Source organism: Parasteatoda tepidariorum, chromosome 7 (genome assembly GCF_982258835.1).
Source record: "Parasteatoda tepidariorum strain Cologne lab strain chromosome 7, Ptep-v5.0, whole genome shotgun sequence".
NCBI lineage: Eukaryota > Metazoa > Arthropoda > Arachnida > Araneae > Theridiidae > Parasteatoda > Parasteatoda tepidariorum.
In genome coordinates this window covers 111,985,578-112,008,980 of record NC_141761.1, presented here as the reverse complement: position 1 = coordinate 112,008,980, position 23,403 = coordinate 111,985,578, and the positions used below count along the sequence as shown (strand labels likewise).

General features: G+C 29.3%; 1 protein-coding gene across 2 annotated transcripts in view; it reads left to right on the top strand.

Annotated features, from left to right (window-relative positions):
• The window catches only part of LOC107442136 (agrin), a 203,133-nt gene that overhangs the window by 61,425 nt on the left and 118,305 nt on the right, over nt 1-23,403 (top strand). For both annotated transcript variants that reach the window (XR_011637174.2, XM_071182999.2), the window contains exon 2: nt 19,443-19,478. Coding sequence is in view for 1 of the 2 variants with exons in the window: in XM_071182999.2 (XP_071039100.2) it covers nt 19,443-19,478 (36 nt within the window). In the remaining variant the exon portion in view is untranslated. The remainder of the gene's footprint in view (nt 1-19,442; nt 19,479-23,403) is intronic.

The following is a 23,403-nucleotide window of genomic DNA, read 5'->3' as shown; positions in this document are numbered from 1 at the left end:
TACGGAATGGTTTCTTCCCTTCTTAGTTAAAAAAAATTAAAATTACGTTAAAATTGAAATTAATTTAGTTAAATTTACGCGAAAAGTTTATTAATTCACCTAACTCAAAATAAGGGTTAAAAATATTGATAATAATACGTAAATTGTACGGATTAAATCCGTTTGTATTTTGGTTAAAATAACGTTAAATGTGCGTTATTTTAATAAAAATAAGCGTTAAAAACACGTAAATATTCATGGTGAAAAAGACGGATCTTATAAAACTGAAAATTCACGTTAAAAACTTAGTTAAATTAGCGTAAAAAATACGATAAAAAAGAAACAAACTTCGTTAAATTAACGTCAAAGATTGGTATCAAAATTCACCATAGTCAAACTGGAGGCAAAAAAGCGTCAATTTTGCGTTAAAAATAACCCAAATTTTAACGTTTATTTAACGGATTCGAGACTACCACTTGAAACGTAAATAAAACGTTCGGTGGAAACGTTTTTTTGCTTTTAACCTTGTGGCATTATAACGTTATTTTCACGTAATTAATACTTATCTCTGCTGCATGGGTAGTTTTTAAAAACTCTTATAGTTCTTCATCTTACTTTTATCAAGTTTTGTTATTATATGCTGAATAAATTGATAACTTTTGAAGAGAAAGTTAGTTTTCCTGCCTAAATAAATTGTTGCTAGTACAAAATTTTTCAATCAAACTGAAACTAAAAATTTTTATAAATTTTATATTTTTATACATATTTTATATATTTTTATTTATATTTTTATATTAAAAATTTTTATCTATAATTTATTACTAATTTGTAAATCAACAACTTGTTGTTTTAAGTTTCTTGGTTGAGAAAAGAAGAACAAAACAAATTAGAATAACAAAATATTGATATTATAGAAACAAAAAAAAGAGTTATATTTCATCCTACAGAACTTCAAAAGATGGCGTATATTCGCTAATATTAATTATTTATGCTGATATAGGATTGTTGTAATTTATGTATTGTAATCATTAAGGCTTTTATTTATTTTTGAAAAGGTTTGTGTATTTTCTCAGTCAAATTGGCAAATGTCCCAATTTTAGAATGCCCTATCTGAGTTCGGGCAAGAGAAAAATCGGTGCTTCAATTCCGTGAGTCGTCCAATGCTTAATTTATCATTTTCACTATAGATTCCCGTCAAAAGTTTGACGGTTTCAAGCCATTTGTCGGATGTTTGAAATTTGTCGGAAATTCAAAAGTATCTGAGAACCATGGAATTCATGACAGTTGATATAAATAATAATACTATTGTACTAGTTTATTATATTTATCTTGAAAATTATATCATTTGATTTAGTTTGCTATTTGAGCAAAAATTACGGTAATCCATTAACATTCCCTATATGTGTGAAAATCTTAAATATAGTAGTTTTTTCGTCTAACATTTCTTTTTTTCGAAATATAATCTATTTTTAATATTTTGATGATAATAACGAACAAAATTAAAGATAATTTTGTTTTCCATTTTCGGCGCGTTTTTTCCCCCGAAAGAAAAGGGTTCAATTTTATTTTCAAAATTTAACCTCACAGATGTAGCTTTAAAATTAAGTATTCAATAAGCACAAGAGTATGTGGATTTTTTATGAAAGTTGTTTCGATTTAAAATATAATTTTGTGGTAAAATAAAATGTTATAGGAACATAAAAACCTAAAATAAAATTTTTCGAGTGAATTAAAAAACGAAAAAAAAATTTTTTTTGACGCATTAATCACATTATTTTTCGAAATACGTTCATAGATGCTGGTTATTGGAAGCAATAGAAATTTTTCATAAAAGTGACGGTCTTTATTATGAGTGTAACATTCTGCGTCCGTTAGTTTCCATTGGACAGTTCCGATAAATTTTGCTAGCACAATTTACAAAAATTATTGAATTATCAGCATACACAGACCTGCAGTTAAAATTTGAACTTTTTATAGTTAATCAAAAAGTGGTCAAAATAGCAATTGACTGTAAATTTTATTCAATTATGTAAATTATTTTTCTAGAGGTCAGGAAGTTATCAAAATTAGCATTGCCATTCTATACACATCTATCTTAAAAACTCTAACTAGTTGAAAAGCGGTTAATAGGGATAAATTCAGCTTGTTGCAAAGTTGTCTGAAAATTATTCAATAATTTGTTAGTTAATATTATTAATTAGTTTTAATTTGTTAATTAATCATGCTGATAATATAATGATAAATTCAGGTTGTGGAAAACAGGAAATGATTGAAACTTGCATTGTGTCCAAGCACAGATGTACTATTATAATGAGAACACTCTAGAGGAGTCTGAAAGTGATTGGAAATTTGGCATGCTTTCAATTTCCTAGGGTAATAAAGTAATGATTTTGCTTGTAAGGTTTATAAATTTTGCTTGTAAGGCTTATAAATTTTGCTTGTAAGGTTCAAAAATTACTGCAAATAATATTTTAATCCATCATAGAACCTTAGTTAAAATTTGAGTGCTCAAGCTGATGTAAATCTGTTCGGAAATTGTTGATTGTCGATAAATTATTTTTAAGGTAAAATCATAATTAATTCTAGAGGTAGTGACCGGTAAATGATTGAATCTTACATTGACAACTGTACAGATGAGAGTGCTCTATCTAGTTGAAAAGTAGTCTAAGGTTTATCTACTAGACTCCATTGACACAAAAATAGCAAAAATTATATCGAGTTAGTGCAAATTTTATAAAATAAATAGGTTATTTTTAATAAGATAAAATTATTTATTTAAGTTGAACAATGATATTATAAAAATAATTAAAATTAACTTCAATCAATCTAATTTTTTGTAAAGTTATCAATAACTTATATTTTAACAAAAATGTGATTAATTTTGGTTCATCATTAACATTTTACTAAAGCAAAATAAAAAAAAATATATAAATGTTTTGAACTACAGACTAAGAGAAGAAAGTAGAATTTTATATTTCATGCCTGTTTTTTTCGCAAAGACTAATACAGAATTTTTTAAAAATAAACTTTTTCAACTACATTGATCTCTAACTCAGTAGTATATGCACTTGCTATTACGATAATCGTTCAAAACATAGTTGAGAGCCTTCTAAATAAAATCCTTAAAGTATTTTTTTTGTTTTCGGTGATAGGAATTTTTTTTTACAGTTATTAGCGCAAAAGCCAAAAATGCCCCTCCCCCTTTTTGTTTACCTAAAAATAACTTTTTAAAAAATAATAATGTGAATAATTTTTTGGCTACTTTTACAAGTTTTTACGCATAATAAAACAAATAAACTAGTTATTTTAAAAATTTTATATTAATATTTTAAAAAAAATTGTCGAGACTAGTTAGATAGCTTAAGAAAACAATTATTTCGAAACATAAAGGATATGAATAAATAATTTACTATTGACATTTTAAAAGTATTAAACTAAAATTATTTTTAATACTACTTACAGTTTTGGAACATCGTGAGAACAATATGAGTCGGAACTGGTTGATCAGAAATGCAGAAAATTAAGCATGAAATTCTTTGTTAAGTTAATTTTAATGATTTTATTCCTTTAAATCATACAGAAAAATGAAATTAAAAATAACTTGCTTTTATAGCAAAACACTTAAAATATATTAATTTTGAAATAGATAAAAAAAGGTTAATGTCGCTTTGGTTAAAAAAAATTCCAAAAACCACTTTACGTTAAATGACGGTTACCAACGATCGTCTTTATTGTGACACGTTAAAAGCTATCTGAAATAAGTAAAATTTGGTACATAAAAAGTTTAAATTAAATATCTGAATTGTATCAAAGCCTCAAGACAATTAAATACTAAATATGATTTAAGAAATCAAATTTTCAAGTGGATTAAAACATGAAATTTGAACATTTTGTGAACCTGAACAAAACATAATTATTGTATATGACATGATTATGTAAACATGAATTCTTAATTATTCACTATATTTAACACTTAATTATTTCACTATATTTAACTATATTATATTAGTCAATTTCTGATGATTCCAATTTATTCCAATTTCTTTCGCCAATTCCAATTATTTTATTACATAAGTACCAAATTTTATTATTATTTCAATTTCTTTCGCCCTTTTGAACATGGCCTTAAATTAAGCTTTCCAATAAAGTCCGTCTCCTTAAAGTAATTTGTTGTTATACTACAATTTCAAAGTAGTTTGTAGTCTCTAAAATTTAAAAAATGTGTAGTTGTAATATATTTCTAGCATATATTTCTGTAATATATTTCTAACGAAGTAGTTGTAATAAACTACAAAAACAATGTAGTCTTTTCGACCACTGTTTGTGACTTATCGCAAACACTGTGTTCCCCTCCAAGTACTTTAGTTTTATGTGTTCCAAAAAAAGAAAATTCCTTTTTCTTACTCACTTAAAAAACTTTTGATTTTTTTTTTAATTTTTGTAATTTTACGTTTATTCACGAACTTATCTCATATTACTCACAATCACATGCTGGATACGATCATACTTCATATGCTGCCGTTGAAAAATCTTATAAGTATTATTTTTCAAGATCTAAAAAAAATCAAAAATGATTTTCAAAACTTACATTAAATGATCACTTAAAATCTTGATAAATCTGCTGAACAGATAAGACTAGTTGTCTTTTGTGTAAGTTAAAAGAGAAGAAAATTCGATTCAATCTGCTGCCTTAGATTTTCTGAAGAAGGAATTTCCGATTTACGTACGGTTGATTGGATGTTGATTTTCCACGTCAGCATTGCGTGATTCCTGCTTTACTTCCATTTGTTAGTTCTTTAGAATACAGAATATAGGGTATATTTTGACTTTTTTTCCCAAAACTTTTTGAATTCAACTGGGTGTATACTTAGGCAATAATAATTTTATTTCATATTTTAAAATGGACATTTTAAGATGATTGGCAATATTTTTAACGAAACAAAAATTTAAATAAACTCACCAACTTAATGCATAACAAAATTAAAAGTGAAAAAAAATATTAAAAAGTTCCTAGTTCCAGTGATCTCCTCATTACGATCACGTGGTAACCCATTGGTCAAATGCTTTCTCTTTCTGGATTGACTCCGTTAAACGTCACAACATTTCAAATCATGGGTTGCTGTCTCCATCGATGTATGTCGTCGGATTGATTTTCATATCCTGCCTATGTACGTGTTTCAAGACACTTTTCCATCTTCAGCATTCATATTTATAATAAAATCACCATCAAGCCAGTAATTGTACGTTAATAATAATACTATAAATTACTATTATGTAAATACATTAAAAATGCCTGCTAGTGAAAATAAAAAGCAAAACAGCAGCGGTTGTCATAGCAACGCATGCAATGACAGCACATGCGCACTGTTTACTATTACTCTTGAACACAGTTGAAAAATATGTGGACGCCATCAAATCCAAACAAAGACTCATTTTGCCAATGAGTAATAATAAAAAAAAACTATTAATGTTTTTTTATGTAGAATTAAATTGTGATTATGCCGAAATAGGGCTTAACAAGAAGTGTATAAAATCAAAAAGTTTATTACCCACTCAGTTGTTGGATTACAGACTTTCTGCAACTCTAAACACGGATTGATTCCGTTAAAAAATTACATTTATTCCAAAACAAAATGTTAAATTTATTCCTAAAGAAAACTCTTTAATATATACTACTTTAACACAATGCTAAAAATGAAAATTAGTTACATTCGAAAGATTATGTTTGTTCGTAAAAATTTAATAGAATTCCTTATTACCCGATAATTTATTAAATGGGTGCTGCACTAGGTACTCGTTCTAATTTCATCTTAACAGCGGTTACATAGTTTTCTTGCGGTTTTTCAAATGACGCTTTTCATCTCGAAATTTGGTGACTTTTAAAAAATAAATATAGTACTTAATTAGGAAACATGTAATAAACTAAAGTAAAAAATCTTTTCTAAATAACTATCAAATATGTATCAAAATTCACTACTACATAAAATGCTCTTCATAACAATCCATTAGTAAAGGGAGGAGTAATTTAATATGTGAAAATAATCTATGCTGCAATCACTCTCCGTAGAATAAATAATCGTCATCTAACGTAAAAAGAAGAAAAGTGCATCCATTTGGTTCAGTAGTCCTTAATACTGAAGAATACTGATGAAGAGTACTGAGACTAAAATAGACCGAAAATAGTTTACGATAAGCTTTATTCCTCAAGAATAGAATATTTACCTTGAGAACGTATACTGACAATCGCTTTTACATAGCGCCAACGCATTAGAAAATAATAATGAAAATCTTTATTCTCTTATCGTCTGCAACGACGATTTAACGACGTAATAAAGACGTAAAACTATTTATATTTGTAAAAACGATCTTTGGAAATTTAAGAGTGCGATATCAAACTTTGATGATATTTTCTGTAGTTTTCAAACGTATAAGAAATGTATCATATCTTTTAAGAATAAAAAAATAGAAATTTGGATTGAGCAAAAGAAGGGAGTAATTATGTATAAAGATCGCAACAAAAATATAAGGAAACAGCGCATGCCGACAAGTATGTACACCAAGCTGCTTTTTTCATTTTATTTTCATCGTCACGATTTTTTAAAGTTCTCCCAAAGCATTTTTATTTTTATACGGTTAACTTATCCATATTTGATATCTTGGCTGGCGATTTTGAATATAAATATAAATTATAAAGATGGAAAAGAATTTTGTAAAGAAAACTGTCTGGAACTTTAAATTAATCCTGCCTATTGGACTAAACAAAGACTCATCAACTGATGCAGTTTTTGTAACACGGACATGAAATGTTATGGCGTTTGTGAAAGTCTGTAAAGCTATCCCTTTATATGGAAGATAGGAAAAAATTATCAACCTTTTGGTGCAATAACATGATCTCAAATTTTATAATAATTTTTTTTGCTTCTTTCCCATAAAAATAAATAAATTAACAATGTATGCTAACGTTTCGAAATGTGTTTATACTGTGTATTTTTGAAGAAACATAAAATTTTTTAATCAATTGTAAATCTTATAATTCGTAAAAATTGTTTGCGTCATATTTTTATTTAATCCCGATTATTTTATTCTGTCTCAAAATAAATTCTTTTATAAAGAAAGAAAAAAGTATAATGCTTTTATAAACCTTTTTCGAATTTTTTCTGCTGTCTGAAAAGAGTAATAGTGCATGTTATCCATATGAATATGCACTTTATTATTCACTAAAATAAATTTAAACACAAGAAAAATGGTAAAATTTAATTTTTTTTTAAATAAATCGTAATTTACTCTTACAAATTGTACTTTGATCTTCATTAACGTACGACATCCTAGACGAATTAACAACTAACCATTTTGTGGAACTAAAATAAAACAAATAACCAAACGATTATTGCGATCTTTAAAAATGTAATTAAATATATCTAAATCGAACGATAAATACATCACACAAGTAGTTAAGTTTTTTTCGTAGTGTGGTGCTGAAACCATTTGGGGGAGTGCTGCTATATTTTCACGCACTTGGAAAAAATCGCGTCTTTTGCGCACTTTTCTGTGGAGCGGATGAAACTACGTTATAGAAAAAAAAACTAAATTCTGTCAGTTCCACGCAAATGAAGATATTGCGAATGGTGGCATCTATATATTCAAATTAGACCAATCAGCTTTCGATGTCAAAGTCACTATAATATGCATACGTATGGTACAGATGAGCAACGGGATCCAAAAGGTTGGTAACAGGTCGATTCTTCCCTATCCCGTTCTTCTAAAGCATCTGAATAATTTCAGTGAAAACGAAGATGACCAATATTTTCGAAGCGAAAATTTTAAGTAGAAAATGTTCTGTTTCCATTCATCTCAATGATCCCGAAAGAATTCGAATTTACTGTGGGTCTTGCCATTGCCATGAAAATGCACCAACAAAACAAACATTAAAAGTATCTGGACAAACTACGGAAATTTCTTACCTCTCACATGCACAGCTCTATCCAAGTCAAAATTCTTGATGGTCCCATCAAAATATTTTGATGGTTTATGTTAGTTTCAGGGCGATTCATGATGGCCCAACATCAATTGATGGTCACCATCATCCAACATTTTCCATAATGCTTTCATGGTTTTTGACATGCCGCCAACAAACTTCCATCATTTCATGATGGAAAATGCTACATTGGGGTGATGGTGGTTCATGATCGTTCCAACTTTTGATTTCCAAGAAACTATGATGGAAATTTCTGATGGTTCAACATCTACAAACCATCAAAATAAGTCGCTATTCTTATGTTGGACCATCATAAATCAGTCCGAAATTCCTACTTTGGCGTGATGGTTACTTATGTTGGTGATAATCAAAAAATATGATAACTCAAGATAGAATTATTGATGGTTACCATCAAGATTATGTTGATCCATCAATGGAAAACCATCAAAAACTTTGACGTGGGTATGGGGCCTGTTCACGTGTTGGATGACCTTCTAATTGATTCGCTTAAGATTCGAACGGAAAGACAAAAAATATTGTGAGCAAAACCATTTGTAAAAACCTATTTACAATGAAACGGGTATATTTTTAAAAATTTTTTCTTCAGCATAGGAGAATGAAGCCACATTCAAATTCTGTAAATTATTTTCATTTCGGTATGCGTAGTTTCTTTTAAATACAATTCTGACCTGGAGAGGCTGTAACGCGAGCAGGGTACAACTAATGTAATAAATATGTGTTACCATTCAGGGCATCAAATTTCAAATCTGTAGTTGCATTTCTGAAGCTCTGTATATTTTCTGCAAGTTCAATTGTTAATAATTCGCGAACTAATTATAAATTGTTAATTTGGCTGAGGTAGCCTGTTTGGAGGGCACTGGGCTCATGTCGAAGAGTTCGTGGTTTCGATCCCCGCCGAACGAAGACTCCCTGTAAATGATGGCTGATGCACGTTAAATCTGTTGGGTCACAAAGTTCCCATAACAAATCAATACCTCTGGGGATACTGAACCAGGAGATCTCTTGTTTTCTGGATTGGGTTCAAAATTACGAGGTTACGGAGTTAAGCATTGGTAGTCGTAAGCCCAGAATTGGGTCGACTGCTCAACGACGGTTATAAATTTTTTTTAATTCTTTTGATCCATCGCTTAAACTTCCCCTACGCTTATTGTAAATTAAATCGCTTAAACTTCTCCCCCCCCCCCAAAAAAAAAAAAATTCTCCTATGGTTCTTATAGAGTTATAAGTTTTATATGGGTTTACAATAAGTTTTAGATTTTGACGATATCTAAATTATTTTCTCTTTTTTTCTGTCTACTTAAGAAATGCATCTTTCTTTTAATCTATTATTTTATTTTTTATTTATTTATTCTGAACTAATTAAGTGTAGTTAAAACCAGTTCTACAACTATTTATAAAAAGATGTATTTTTTTAATAAAATTGTGGCTTCTAATAAAGCTAGCTTTCATCTAAATCGATTGAAATGCAATTTCATTTCTACAATTTTTCATTAAAATATTTTCTTTTTCGGAGAGAATTTCATGCGATTTTTTTTTTCAACTACCATGTTACCTCCAAAAATACGGCGAGTAAATAATAACTTAATCTGCCTTTGATTACCAAATCTCATATCTCTAAAAATAAATTTAGATTGACTTATGTAGCATCTGCTTCCAGAATTTTTCCAAACTGTTTTTTAAGAAACGTCTGCTCTCAATTTTATGGAAAAGGGTTTTTATTATTTTTAATGCAAAATAAACTGCTTTAATCATGTTATGAAATAAAATCTTAAGCAAAGTCTGCGTTATCATCTTATTTACCTTGGGATAGATATAACGGTTAGCTTCTTTCTTTTGTTTTTATTTTTTTAATCAAAATTTATAAATTTTGGAAATAATAGTTTCAATAAAAAATATTTCAATAAATAATTGGAATTAAAAACTTAATAGTGCATATTAAAACCAAGATTTTTAATTTTTCAATGATAATTATAATTTAAAAAATGTAAATATATTATTTAAATAGATATTTTAAAATACTTAATATAAAACCAGTTTAGCACATCATCCCAAATATACTATTTTTTAACTCCCAAATTAAGAATTCACAAAAAAATGTCATGCAGTTTGATGGGTATTCTGAATTATTCTGCTTATGTATTCATTTATTAATTAATAAAACATTTAATTTAATGACGTTTTTGTTTGCCTCATTTCTTAGAACTATTTAAATATGTATGAACTATGTATTTGATCGTAGCATGTGATAAATATATAAACTTCTATATCTTGACGAAATAAATAGCATGGTCTATAATCTGCTTTAAAAATAGGGAAAATTCAGTAATATTAAAAACAGTTCTTACAATTCATGTGTTTGAGAATATAAAATTTTAATGTATGAGAAAGGGGGGGGCTAATGCTTATTTTTTTACAGATTTGACGCAAAATTATATTTAAAATGATTTTTAACTCATGAAATATTTTGTAACAAAATTGGACGATTACTTGCATTTTGGTTTACATCTGGAATTACAAAGTTAAATGATAAATATATAAAGCTTTTATATTAAGACAAAATTAATTGCATGGTTTGTAATTTGCCTTAAAACGGGGAAAATTCAGAAATATGTAAAATAGTTGTTACAATTCATGTGTTTGAGAATTTAAATTTCAATGCAGGAGATAATGCATACATTTCTAATGAATTCGACAAAAAAAAGTATGTTTGAGCATTCTCGCTTACATCTGGAATTGCAAAGTAGTTTAGTTTTTTCATAATAATGTTTTTAATAATAATATATATCTACACGTGACTGAAGTGTACAAGCTACGGTTCTAGTGTGAAAAATCTTTGTAACTTATTAAGCAATCATTTTTTTTAACACAGAAAGTTATATCTCAGTGCAAAATGAAATAAATTTCAATATAAGCCTTATTAAGTATTCATTTATATTAATTTGAATACTACTTTTGTAATAAAGCATTTCACTATACCTAAAAAGACATTTACAAAGCAAATCAATAGATTTGAAAATCGTTATTCAATTTGATTTTTTTAGATAGTATGAAATCAATCTTAAGTTGAATAAATCTTAATTACCATAATTTTAACATCATGATGAAATATTTCGTATGAACAACATACCATTTATTGATATTATATTTTAGTTTAATGTTTAGTTTAATGTATTTAGTTTAATTAATGTCTAGTTTAATGTGTTAACTAATTCATATATCTTGCATAAAGTTCTATTAACAAACTTTTTGCAAACATTATTAACAACAACAGCAAACTTTATAAAACATCTCCCTTACATTTTCGTAAAACCTTTAAAGAGTGAATTAATTTAAGTGCTCCCTTATAAATATTTTACTTAATAATGTGGAGGCCTCAGCAGAACATATCCTCGACTGCTTGGGCCTTTCCAAGGAGGACTTATATGCTTCTCCACTTCTTGTAATCGACTTTTTGAGGGTCAACAACTTACTGGATCTTGTCTGACCTCGTCAGGCAATTAGAGGATAAGCAACAACAACAACAACAACTTAATAATGTACCTATTAATTGTAAAGGTACATTATTCTAGAAAATCATTCTGATTCAGAGAGTAAATAACTCCAGATGTGTAATATTTGTAACCAATTCATATTTCTTCCATTGGATATTGAATGGGGTCTATTTGAATACGTCTACACCATCTCTACATCAACCCCATCTTCTACACAAACCATCTCCATCTTCTACACTAAGGCTCCTATACTATCAGAGCTGACCTATCAATCAATATTGGAGCAAAAAAGTTCACAAGTTAACGTTATGTTAGTATTGTGCTTATGTTAGCTCTTTGGAGCAAAAATAGATGATGAGTCGGCCTGTCTAATTCAGGGGATCTATTCTACACTAAACACACGAAGACACGTGTTAGCTTATGCCGGTTAATTGAAAGTATACAGAGCAAGAGTTAATGTCAAAAGAATTATAATTTATAGCATAATATCACCTTTTGTTAAAATACTGTTGTTGACGTATGCCTGTTTTAGACAGAGGGGTGCGATTGTTCTCGTTTTGCAGGGGTGCCATCTATAGCCGAGAATTCGACTTCTGCGACACCCATATGTCCCACCCGTTCATAGGGCGGACCCATTCATACATCCATTTATCCACAGATCGTAATTTTGACCTGAATCAGGGAACGATCAATCTCCAATCCAGTACCCCCGGAGGTTTGATTTGTTATTGGAACATGGAGGACGTTGCGACTCCACAGATTTAACGTGCATCAGTCACTATTTACTACACGGGGGACCTTCGGCTGGCGGGGTTCGAACCCACGAACTCTCGGACATGGGCCAAGCGCCCTACCGACCAGGCTATCCCGGCCTTGTTAAAATACTGAAAATAAAATATGTTAATAAGAGAGAAAAAGGAAAATGAGAAAGCTGCTTTTGCTCCTTTTAAACCTTCTTTTACAAAGTTCTACTAAATTAGCCTCTGTCTGATTATGCACATGGAAATGTGCATCAATGTTACCAATCCATGATATCTCATAGATGAAATTAGACCCATAAATTTAGAAAAAAAGTAAATCAAGATCTTCACACTAGCCCCTTCTTTTTTACAGTGCATTAAGATAAAAAAAATATCTCAGTGTGAAATTCCATAAAATATTTGTTTTATAAAATACTGGATTTGGAGCATTAGAATATTGAGGCATATATTTTCAATTGCATTTTATTGAAAATATAAACTAGTATTGCTAAATTATATTTTCAATAAAATGCAATTAAAAATATACAAATTAAGATTTTACTCATTGTATCTATCCAGACATAGTTGAGCGTAGATACAACTAAACCTTCAAATAATTTCTAATCTCTCTAAATTCGTTTGGTAGACATATCATCAAATGTTTGAAAAGGTTATTCTGTCTCTGGTCAAATTATTAGACGCACTATAAGATTCTATGTAAAATCTTAATTATCAAATGATAGTATACAGTTTTATTGTTTTTACTCGCATGAAACCGGTTTGCACTTGCTTTCGCTCCTGTATCAATTGGTTAAATTAGACGATGTATAATATAAATTCGACGATTGGATAAATTAGACGATATATTATATAAATATAGAATAATTATTATATCAGGTGTCATATTAGTATAATGTAATAATGAGACCCAATTATTAGATGCAGTGTAGTTTTTTAATAATGACATGATTTGCACGAGTATCTATGCATTACTTTTATATTTAAACATACATGCAATTGGTTTTTATTCGGAGATTTTTTATAGACATCCTATTTGTATTTATTTTTGACGAATTGCATTACAATGTTAACCAATGGATACTCGAACATAAGCAAGTGTAAACCGGTTTCAGTCCATCGTAAAAACAATAATGCTGTATAGTGTCACCTGATAATTAAGATTTTACATAGAATTTTATAGTGCGTCGAATAACTTGGCCTGGGATCGTAGTAATAGTATAAAAAATTGTAAACGCATATCTAAAATAATAATTTTCTCTAAAAGCGGCATTCCTTTTCTCAGATAAATGCATTTTAATACACGTTCTGGATTTCAAATCAGTGAACAGTATTTATCTGCAAATTTTATGAATTGTTAAATGTTATTTTACCGCATTACACGTAGAAAAGATAGATAAAGATATTTTTATTTCTGTTCTTTAAATTTATCTTACCCCAGCATTAATCTAAAGAATGATATTTTAAAACTTCACGTATATAAAGAAAGGGGAAAAAAAGGCTTTTGTCGCCAAGCTATTTATAATTCAAGATATTCTCGAAACTCCTGAATAAAGTTTAAACTTCAAAATGAAAGTCATCATAAAACATAAAAATTCCCTCGCTTTTCTCCGACGTTGGAGGAATTAAAACAGTCTTTGTTCGAAAACCCACCAAAACACACAAGTCCCACCCAAAATGTGTAAGAAAAAGAAATGTCTGCTGCTTTCCTAAGAATGAAAAAAAAAAAGAATCCAACCAGCAACTGAATGTAGTTAGGAGTCAACGAGCCAAAGTCACGTCTGAGCCGATGCCCACAGCTCCCAAGGGACGGGGTAAAGCGAGCACAATTACTGTTCAGAAACGGGCAAAGTCTTCCGTCCCCCCCTAGGGAGAAGTCAATGTGCGTGCGTTAAAAGCTGGCTTAATGAACCGTGACACCGAGAGTAACGGACCACTTAATTCTTTCACGGCCATGAAAATAAGGCAAAGTCTACTCCTACAAAAATGCTTTTTTTTTTTATTGCGGAAACAACGAATTAGACAACTTTGTAAGATTAAGTCTGTCCTTCAGGGATCCATTGAATTTGCAAATTTATCAAAATTTGTATCTTGTAACTTTATTTTTTAAAATTTATACTCAGTAACATTTTTTTGGAGTTATACTTTTTGATGGGATTACTCTTTTTATTTGCAGCTATTTTTTTCAAAATAAAATTCTCTTATTTTTTAAAAAAAATCTCTTTTGAATTGTTTATATTATAAAATTTTTACAACCGTCGTTGAACAGCTGACCCAATTTTTGGATTTACGACTACTAATATTCAATTCTGTAGCCTTGTATTTCGAACCCAATCCAGAAGACAATGAAGCTCCTGGATCAAGTATTGGGAGAAATTTGCCTTCGTGAAGGACCTTTTAATGGAACTAACCTCCATTTGCGTTACATGGAGAGGAAGACCACGAGAACCTCTTACGGTTAGCCTGACGGCAAAGGGATGATCCATCTATCACGGAGGATATTTCACGTCAGCACTGGGATCTTTGCAAGCCGGATGCTGATTTGTGTCAACCAGCCATCGCTGGGGTTTCGAACCCGGTTCACGTCATTGGAATGCAAAAGGTCTATCCCCTGAACCATCGCTGCTCTTTTGAATTGTTTCTGATAAAAAAAAATGAGCGTTGTACATATTTAGTTTGCGACTAAAAATTTGACCTCAAAATTAATATCATACTTATAAAATTAATGGCCAATAAAATAAGGGCATTATATGGGTATATATGCCTTAAATTCAAAGTTTCAAATATGAGTGAAATGGCTGTTAAAAAATAAACATCTCTTCTCTCACTTCTTGTGGAAGTCAACGTGTGCTAATGAACCGTGACACTGAGAGTAACGGACCACTTAATTTTTTCATGGCCATGAAAATAAGGCATAGTCGACTCGTATAAAATATTTATTTTACAAGATTAAAAGGAACGATCCTCAATTGAGCTTGCAAATTTATCAGAATGTGTAATTAGTTTATTTCTTTGAATTATAAATTTAGTATCTTTGAATTGCTGTGATTTTTTTTAACAATAAAATTCAGCTCAATCCATTTTGTTTCGTTGTGCAAATAGATACATTGTATATATATATATGTAATAACAGGGTTACAACCTCGTTATTTTTGGATTTTTATAGTCAAATTAGGAGAATTCAAAAGGCCACAATTATTTACAAGCTTTTTATTGAATCGTTCGACGGTAGAAGCAGAAGTCGCACCCACTCTCCCAGATGGAGGGGGGAGGACGACGCAAGTACAGACAAATCTGACGAAGTTTAGTTAGTGTACATCATACAGCAAAAGACACGCAAAAACCATTGCTCCAGCATTATATGCTAGCAGAAAAGGATGCGAAAAGGCTCAGTCACGGCATAGTTTGCAACTTCACGCATCATCGATAATCATTCAATGCTTCCTAATATGGAAGTGAAAGAGGACCAAGATTCTGAAAGTAACTCCTCCTTTGAAATGTTTTTTTTCAATGGCAGGCACTGAATTTGAATCTTTGCCTATGGAGATGCCGGTATTGTTGCTCATTTAGCGTTACCCAGTGTTCACGCGTGAACCAAAGTCACGGAGGCGAGCAACATTGCCCACGCCACACTGCCGCAAACCCGTTTATAGGGTGGGCCACATTCACGCACCACACACAACAGAGGACAGCAAAAAGAGAGCGAAACATCCATGCCCAGAGTGGGATTCGAACCCGCAGCCAATGGCTTCGCAGTCACGCACTCTATCCACTCGGTCACCTGGCCGGCTGCTTTGAAATATAAATCTAATTATAATTCAATGGTATGTTTTCAGACTTGAAGTCCCAAAATGGAATTTCTACACCTATTCTTTACCAAAGACATTTTATGAAAACGAAAGAGTTTTAATGCTTTTATTAATACAAAAGTATTTATAATTTTCGTATTACATCCCCCCCCCCAAAAAAAAAAAAATTGGTAAGCCAAAAATAAAAACATTTAGAATACTTTAAATTTCTAAAATTTAGGTTGGTACGACTGTTCCTTTTCGCTACAACAAATAATATTTTTTCAATTATATGTAAAGAAACAATGATTTACAATGACAGCATAAAAACATGATAATGCAATTTATCGGTTTAGTCAACTAAACAGAAAGAAGAAGAAACATGTTTATATAACTATTCTACTAAAACTTTCAAAAAAAAATTTTTTTTATTGGCACAAAAATATACAAAACTTTTATGCAAACGAACTGGACAAGAAGTGTCATTTAATCATAATTTAAAATTCTGTGTGATTAAAAAGGTTATTTACTTGATGAAAATCTGTATTCCCCTTAAAAATGGAGGAAAACAGAATTTCATGAAGCAGAGTGATATTGAGAGATCCAAACGGATCAATACAAAAATAGTTTATAAAATTTTTCTCATCTTGTAGAGAAAAAAAAGTTCAACTTCCATCGCCCTCACATCCAAATGATGCTGAGGTAAACATCTCCACACGCGATTCAGATCTCCCCACCAAAAAAACAGGGTTTACTTCTTCCGTTGAAGAAAGTAAAAAAAAAAAATTATTTTCCTCTGGATTCATGACTTAATTTCGACATTTGGGGCTGTGATATTTCTTAAGCTTTGATACATGTACTATTTCAAAATTTTGTTTACTTAAATTATTCTTTTTATTTTTTGTAATTAGCTTCTTGGTTAATCTTTCTTTTTCCTATTTTTCCTTTTCTTTTTATTTTTGTTACCCTTTACCTTATTTTTTTTTTCAATGTTTACTTTTACTAAAACATCTTTAACTTTTATTTTTTCAGCATTTTTATATTTTCAATGTTTACTTTTACTGAAACATCTTTAACTTCTATTTTTTTCACGCCATTTTTAACCTTAACATTTTGAGAATTCTGCTGCCTAATGTACAAAGATAAGTTGTCATTGTTAGAATTAGCAGAGGTGATCAGTCTCTTACCAAATTGAGTAACAACTTGCCCGACACAATCAATAAACAAAAAAAAAATCTTTGCAAGTTTGCAACCCTAATAAAGCATATTGTAAATCAGTATCAAGTATAAAAACTTAGCTGGGTTAACAATTTCGCCTATCTTAAGGGGAAACTCACAAATTTTGTTAAGTGTTAAATGTCCTTTTGTTTGGGTAACATTTAAGTTTTCACATTTTTTAAATAGGAATATTTATTTTTGACCAAGTCCGAAAAAGTAAAAGAATTACAAATTTCTTTAAGTTTATTTGAAAACTGTTTATCGTTAGGTTCAAGAGAAAGTTCTGAAAAATTTAGAATTTTGCGTGGTTAAATCTTGAAAAATCATGAGGAAACAAAAGTTTAAATAATGACTTAATCTATTTTACCGTCACTAGTTTAATTGACGTTTGAACCACATTTATTTCTTTCAAAAACATTTTAAATGCACGATAAAAAAACAATATTATATCATAATTTTTAAAAAAAAGCAATATAAACACAAGAAATGCAATCTAACTCGTAAATATATTTCTCTATTCATTTATTCATAATAAAATATTTAGGTCACTTGACCTACGATATCATAAAATTATCACTGCTAATTATGAAGAGAGAAAAAAAATCTGCTGGTGACAATTCTTTTTAATAATTTTCTTTTTCTTCTTCACATGTATCGGTGTTAAAAAAATTTTTTAACACTCACGTACTTCATTACTTTACAAACATGTATTTATTTATTTATTTTTTTACAGAACACCGAGAATCAAATCTTTGTAGGCCTCTTCACTCGCGCATGTAAATGTTGTTTTTCTCACTTTTACACATATTTTGGGATTTTCTCACGCGCATGGCGCTATAACTATATTACTTTCTTGATCAGGACTCAGACGAAAGCGAACGGTCGGTCTCTCCAATTCATTTCCTGTCCGGTCTCGGGTATGTCTCCAGCCAACCTTCTTCCGATAACGGCGAGGTATAGGAACAGGTACAGGTTCATGAACGGACGGGGTTGGATCATCCTTCAACTTTATACACCACCGACGAAGCAATTTTTTCCCCTGGTGTGTGATGGGATGAGGAATTCTGAAGCCACAGCTAGCCTCCGTTAAGCTTATTTTCTAAGAGATAGAAATGCGTAAGTTTCCTCCGCAAGCAACTATCCTGCCGGCTTATAATAACAGGGTTGCAACCTCGTTATTTTTGGATTGTTATAGTCAAATTAGGAGAATTCAGAAGCCATAATTTTTTACAAGCTTTTTATTGAATTGTTCGATGGTAGAAGCAGAAGTCGCACCCACTCTCCCAGATGGAAGGGGGAGACAGACAAATCTGACGAAGTTTAGTTATTCTTTACGCAAATCATCATACGGCAAAAGACACGCAAAAACCATTGCTCCAGCATTATATACTAACAGAAAAGGATGTGAAAAGGCTCAGTCACTGCATAGTTTGTAACTCTACGCATTATTGATAATCATTTAATGCTTCCTAATATGGAAGTGAAAGAGGGACAAGATTCTAAAAATAACTCCTCCTTTGAAATATAAATCTAATTATAATTCAATGGTATGTTTTCAGCCTTGAAGTCCCAAAATAGAATTTCTACACCTATTCTTTACCAAAGACATTTTATGAAAACGAAAGAGTTTTAATGCTTTTATTAATACAAAAGTATTTAGTATTTATAATTTTTGTTTTATATATATATATATATATAAAGAGAGAGAGAGAGAGAATTTAGGCGTCAAATATACAATTATGAATCATATAACATTTATAAGAAATTAACTAAAAAACACCGAATGAAAAGCTATAAAATCCGTCCTCTCTTAGCACTGTTATAAGTCTCATCAACGAGTCAAATCGCTTCATATTTAATCTCATTCTTAATGAGTCGCTCCACCTGTATTCCTCAGGTAATGTTTTAAATTATTATTCAAATCTAGGTAATCGTTCATTATTGTTATAACTAACATATTACAAAATAAAATTAGATAAAGCCGTAACAATTGTATATTTCGTCATTAAAATGCTCTGTGTTTTATGGAAGAAAATAGTGACGTTAAGGGGAGAAAAAAAATTAATGAGAAAAAATTATGGGTTTACTGAACGAAAAGGTAGGTTGTGGAGCCTTCTAATGTTTCGATAAAATAGATTATTTTTGATATTCAAAACTTACTTGACACTCATTTTACTTTATAGGTATTAATTTTCTTATTTATTTTTTTCAGATATTCCACAAGCAAAGAAATCTGCTCTCATTGAAAGTAAGAAAAATTTTATCACTCCAATGTTTTTTTCATTTGTGTATAAAACATATTTTAATTGTCATTAAACTATGTATACATTGTAGAAGTTAATATTCCAATACGAGCTACATATATGTGCTTCGTACGGGGTGAAAAAAAGAAAATGCTTATTTTGTACTCAAAACTATAGAATTATTCTGCCATATTAAAACAATTCGTTTTTATTTATTAGTTGCTGTTTTTCCGTGGGTTATGTGTTACTTCAAAAACCATTTTTTGAAGTTCAACTCAGCAAATTAAAGATTAACTATATTCATTGTTTTTCAGTATTTTTTATTTTATTATTATTTTTTTTTTGCTTGAGGTGAATTTCAGAAATTCGAAAATTACCATGATCATTAATTTTATCCGGGACTTGTTACTTCATCCGGGACTTTAAATAGTACCTACAGTAGGTATCTCGGTAGCAATAATAATATATTTAGTACCTACTAAAAGCACAAAATAACATTATATCAGTAGTACGTATTACAAAATTTAAAAGGCTTTAATAGTAATATGGCGATTTTTTACAGTTCTTTCAGACTAATAAGTAACTTTCCACCATTAAATAAGCAAATTATAGATTAAAAAAAGATTAAATTTTTAGATTAATTTTTTTTTTAAAAATTCAATTTGTACCTAACCTACAGTGTAGAATCATTCGAACTTTTTCACAAGTTATGCAAATCTATCAGTTTAATTAACAACGATAAAAGAATTGTGATGCATAAATTACGAGATGTGACGCATAGATTTCTATTTCTTTTTAAAAAAATAAAATGAAATATATCATCTTTAATAAAATATATCAAGTAATTTATTCAAATAGACGAATATATTTGGATTTAATAAGTTATACTTCAGCTAAAAAAATAAATAAATTAACTAATAAATAAACTATTCTCGTAAAAGAAGTTTGAAAAAACGGAATTAAATTCTATTTTCATCTTCTTAAATAGTTTGTCTGTTTTCTGAATTAAGCATTTTAAACCATGTCCCTTATCTTAAATACGCATTTTGAGCAGTGACAACTTTCTAAAATACTCAATTATAGCTGTGCCTATTTTTTTCAGTTCGCATTTTGAACTGTGTTTATTTACTTAAACATGCATTTCGAGCTGTGTTCATTTCATTAAACGCGAATTTCGAGCTGTATTTTTCCTTAAAAGCGCATTTTGAGCTGTGTTCATTTACGCAAACACGCATTTGAGTTGTGTTCATTTCCTTAAACACACTTTTTGAGCTATGTTCATATCTTTAAACTTGCATTTTGAAATGTGTCCTGAATTAAAAACTCCCCGATGATATGTATACCAATTTAATTAGTGATTAAATAAAGAAAACTAATTTTTTTGAAAAACAGCTGACGGAACTAAAAAAGAATATTCTCTTATTTAGAGTTAATTAATCAGTTTTAAAAACAAGCGAAAAGAAAATTATAAATTATCGTGAAGTTTTGCCAATTGAAATAATTATTAAACGGATGATTAGAAAAAGGAAACTATTGCTTTAAAATTGCTTTCTAATTATATTCCAAAGAACATTAACTGTTTTCTAATCAATTATTACTATTTAAAAACAAAAAAAGTAGTAAGATTGAAATCACTAATATTCAAAATGTGTATTATGTTAATAACTTTTTCCTCCTTATAAAACCTTTCCTTCTATACACATATCTACGTGTTTACACTGTTAAAATTTTCATTCTAAAATTATGATAAAATACCTGGCAGGTGTCTGTCCATCCGATTAACCGTAAAGTTAACGGTAAAAAACATTTTTTTTTTCCATTTATGGTTTTGAAACCATTTACAAAAAGAATGATTATAATACCATGAACACAAATCTATATGGTTTTTTTAACCATTCACAACTAGCACTTTTCAAAAACGTAGAAGGAAATTAATTAATTAACTAGACATAGTAGTTCGGCTTTTTATAAGGTAATGGTCATTGGAGAGTGCCGGACACCGGAAATTCTTCATGTGCTGAAGAGAATGGAGGAAATATTGTGTTGTCAACACTAGGACTCGATCTCCAGTTCTGCCGGTTATGAGACTGACAGATAAGTCCGCTCGGCTATGATATGTACGCAGTTGCAAAGAACTAAGTAGCTTCATTAGGTGGTTCCAGTTATTGCGATAAAATTCTGGTTGTTTAACCGTATTAGGTGAAAGCAGTTAATAAACAGTTTTTTTTTTTTTTTTTAAACTTAACAGTTTCATTACCATTTCATTTATGGTTATTTGACTGTTTTGATTAAATATGGTAAAATAACCATTCAATAAATAGTTATTTAACCATTTTTTCCGAGAAATTTCTAACAGTGTAGATCGTTTATTTGCAATATTTGATTGTTCATTTAATCATCTCTTTTATTCAAAGAATTTTCGTTTAAATTTTATTTCAGCCCTAAAATTTAGATTTCAATAATGTCATTTTTATTTCACATTACGGTTGAAAAATATTTAACTTCCTTTTCAAAATCTACTTATTTATATTCAGATGTTTATTTCTCTAATTTTAAAAACTGTTGCGTTTATGATTACGTCTTATTAAAGGCCCTCGGGACATATGGTCTAGCCAGTTTTTCTTCATCATATTTTAATAGAGAATTTTTTCGTGACGGTGTCTTTGATGGGTTCTTCAATTTAGCCAAGTAAAAAAAATAAATTGAATAAATTTTTTAATGAATTTGGATAAACTACGAAAATTATTACTCAAGTAGACTTAAATGATATGGAAGTATCTGTATGATTTATTCATTTTAATGTATGTTTATTTGATATGTAAATATATATTTTGGTTGCGATTGAGATAGAAAATGTTATATTTCCTCATTCGGCATTATATTAAAAGTTTAATAATCTAATTGTATTTAATTTCCTGTTTGTAATTAAAAATTTATAAATAAAAATTTAAAGCTTAAAATGTTTCGAAAAGGAAACTTCATTTGCATTTTGGTTATAATAAAATAATATAATTTTACTATAATTCAAGATAATAAAGTAGGTTTTAAATTTTTAAATAATAAAACTTCAAATAATGTGCAAAAAATGTGAAATAGTGATAAAAGCATTAGTAATAAAAATGTATAAAGATATAATATAATTGTACTAATAGTATACAGTATAACTAAAATTACCGTATATATATGTATTATATACTGTTATGTAAACATTAAGGTAATAAGTAGAGCCCGGATTTTGATGACCTAAAAAATCTCAACTAATGCCCTTAAAAAGTGCAAAAAATGCCCTTAAAAGGTGCAAAAAATGCCCTTAAAAATGCTCTAAAAATGCGAAAATTGCGCTAAAAATGCCTTATGACATGAAATAAATAAAGTAAAAATATTGAACTGAAACAATGTTTTTACACTTTAAAATTATTATGAGTCATTTCAAAAAATATAAAGCAATGCAATACTTCTTGTTCTACGTTCGTTAAAGTTTGAAAAATATGTTTTATATCCTAAAATAACAAAAAAAGGAACATATATTGACTCCAAAACATTTTCATTTTGTATAGAAACTTTAATGAATATAACAACTTCCATCTCATAATATTACCAAATATCAGAATTATATTGGATTATTAAATATTTTTTGATATTTTGAAATGTAAGCGAGCGTCTCTTGTCTGAAAGTAAATGTTTATACCTGGAGAAGCTTCTTTCATCGTCTACTGATGCTATTGGTGCGTACTTGAAAAAGACGGTCTCACTTACTGACAATTCTTCTTCAATTTGAAAAGATGTTGCTTCGCCTGTTAATATCCTAGAGATTTTCTTCATTGTTTGGAAGCCAGTGTAATAATAAAAATTGATAAAAAAATTAAAATTGGAAAAAATTAACAAAAAACTTAAAATTTTTTTTAAAATGCAAAATGCGCCTCAAAATTT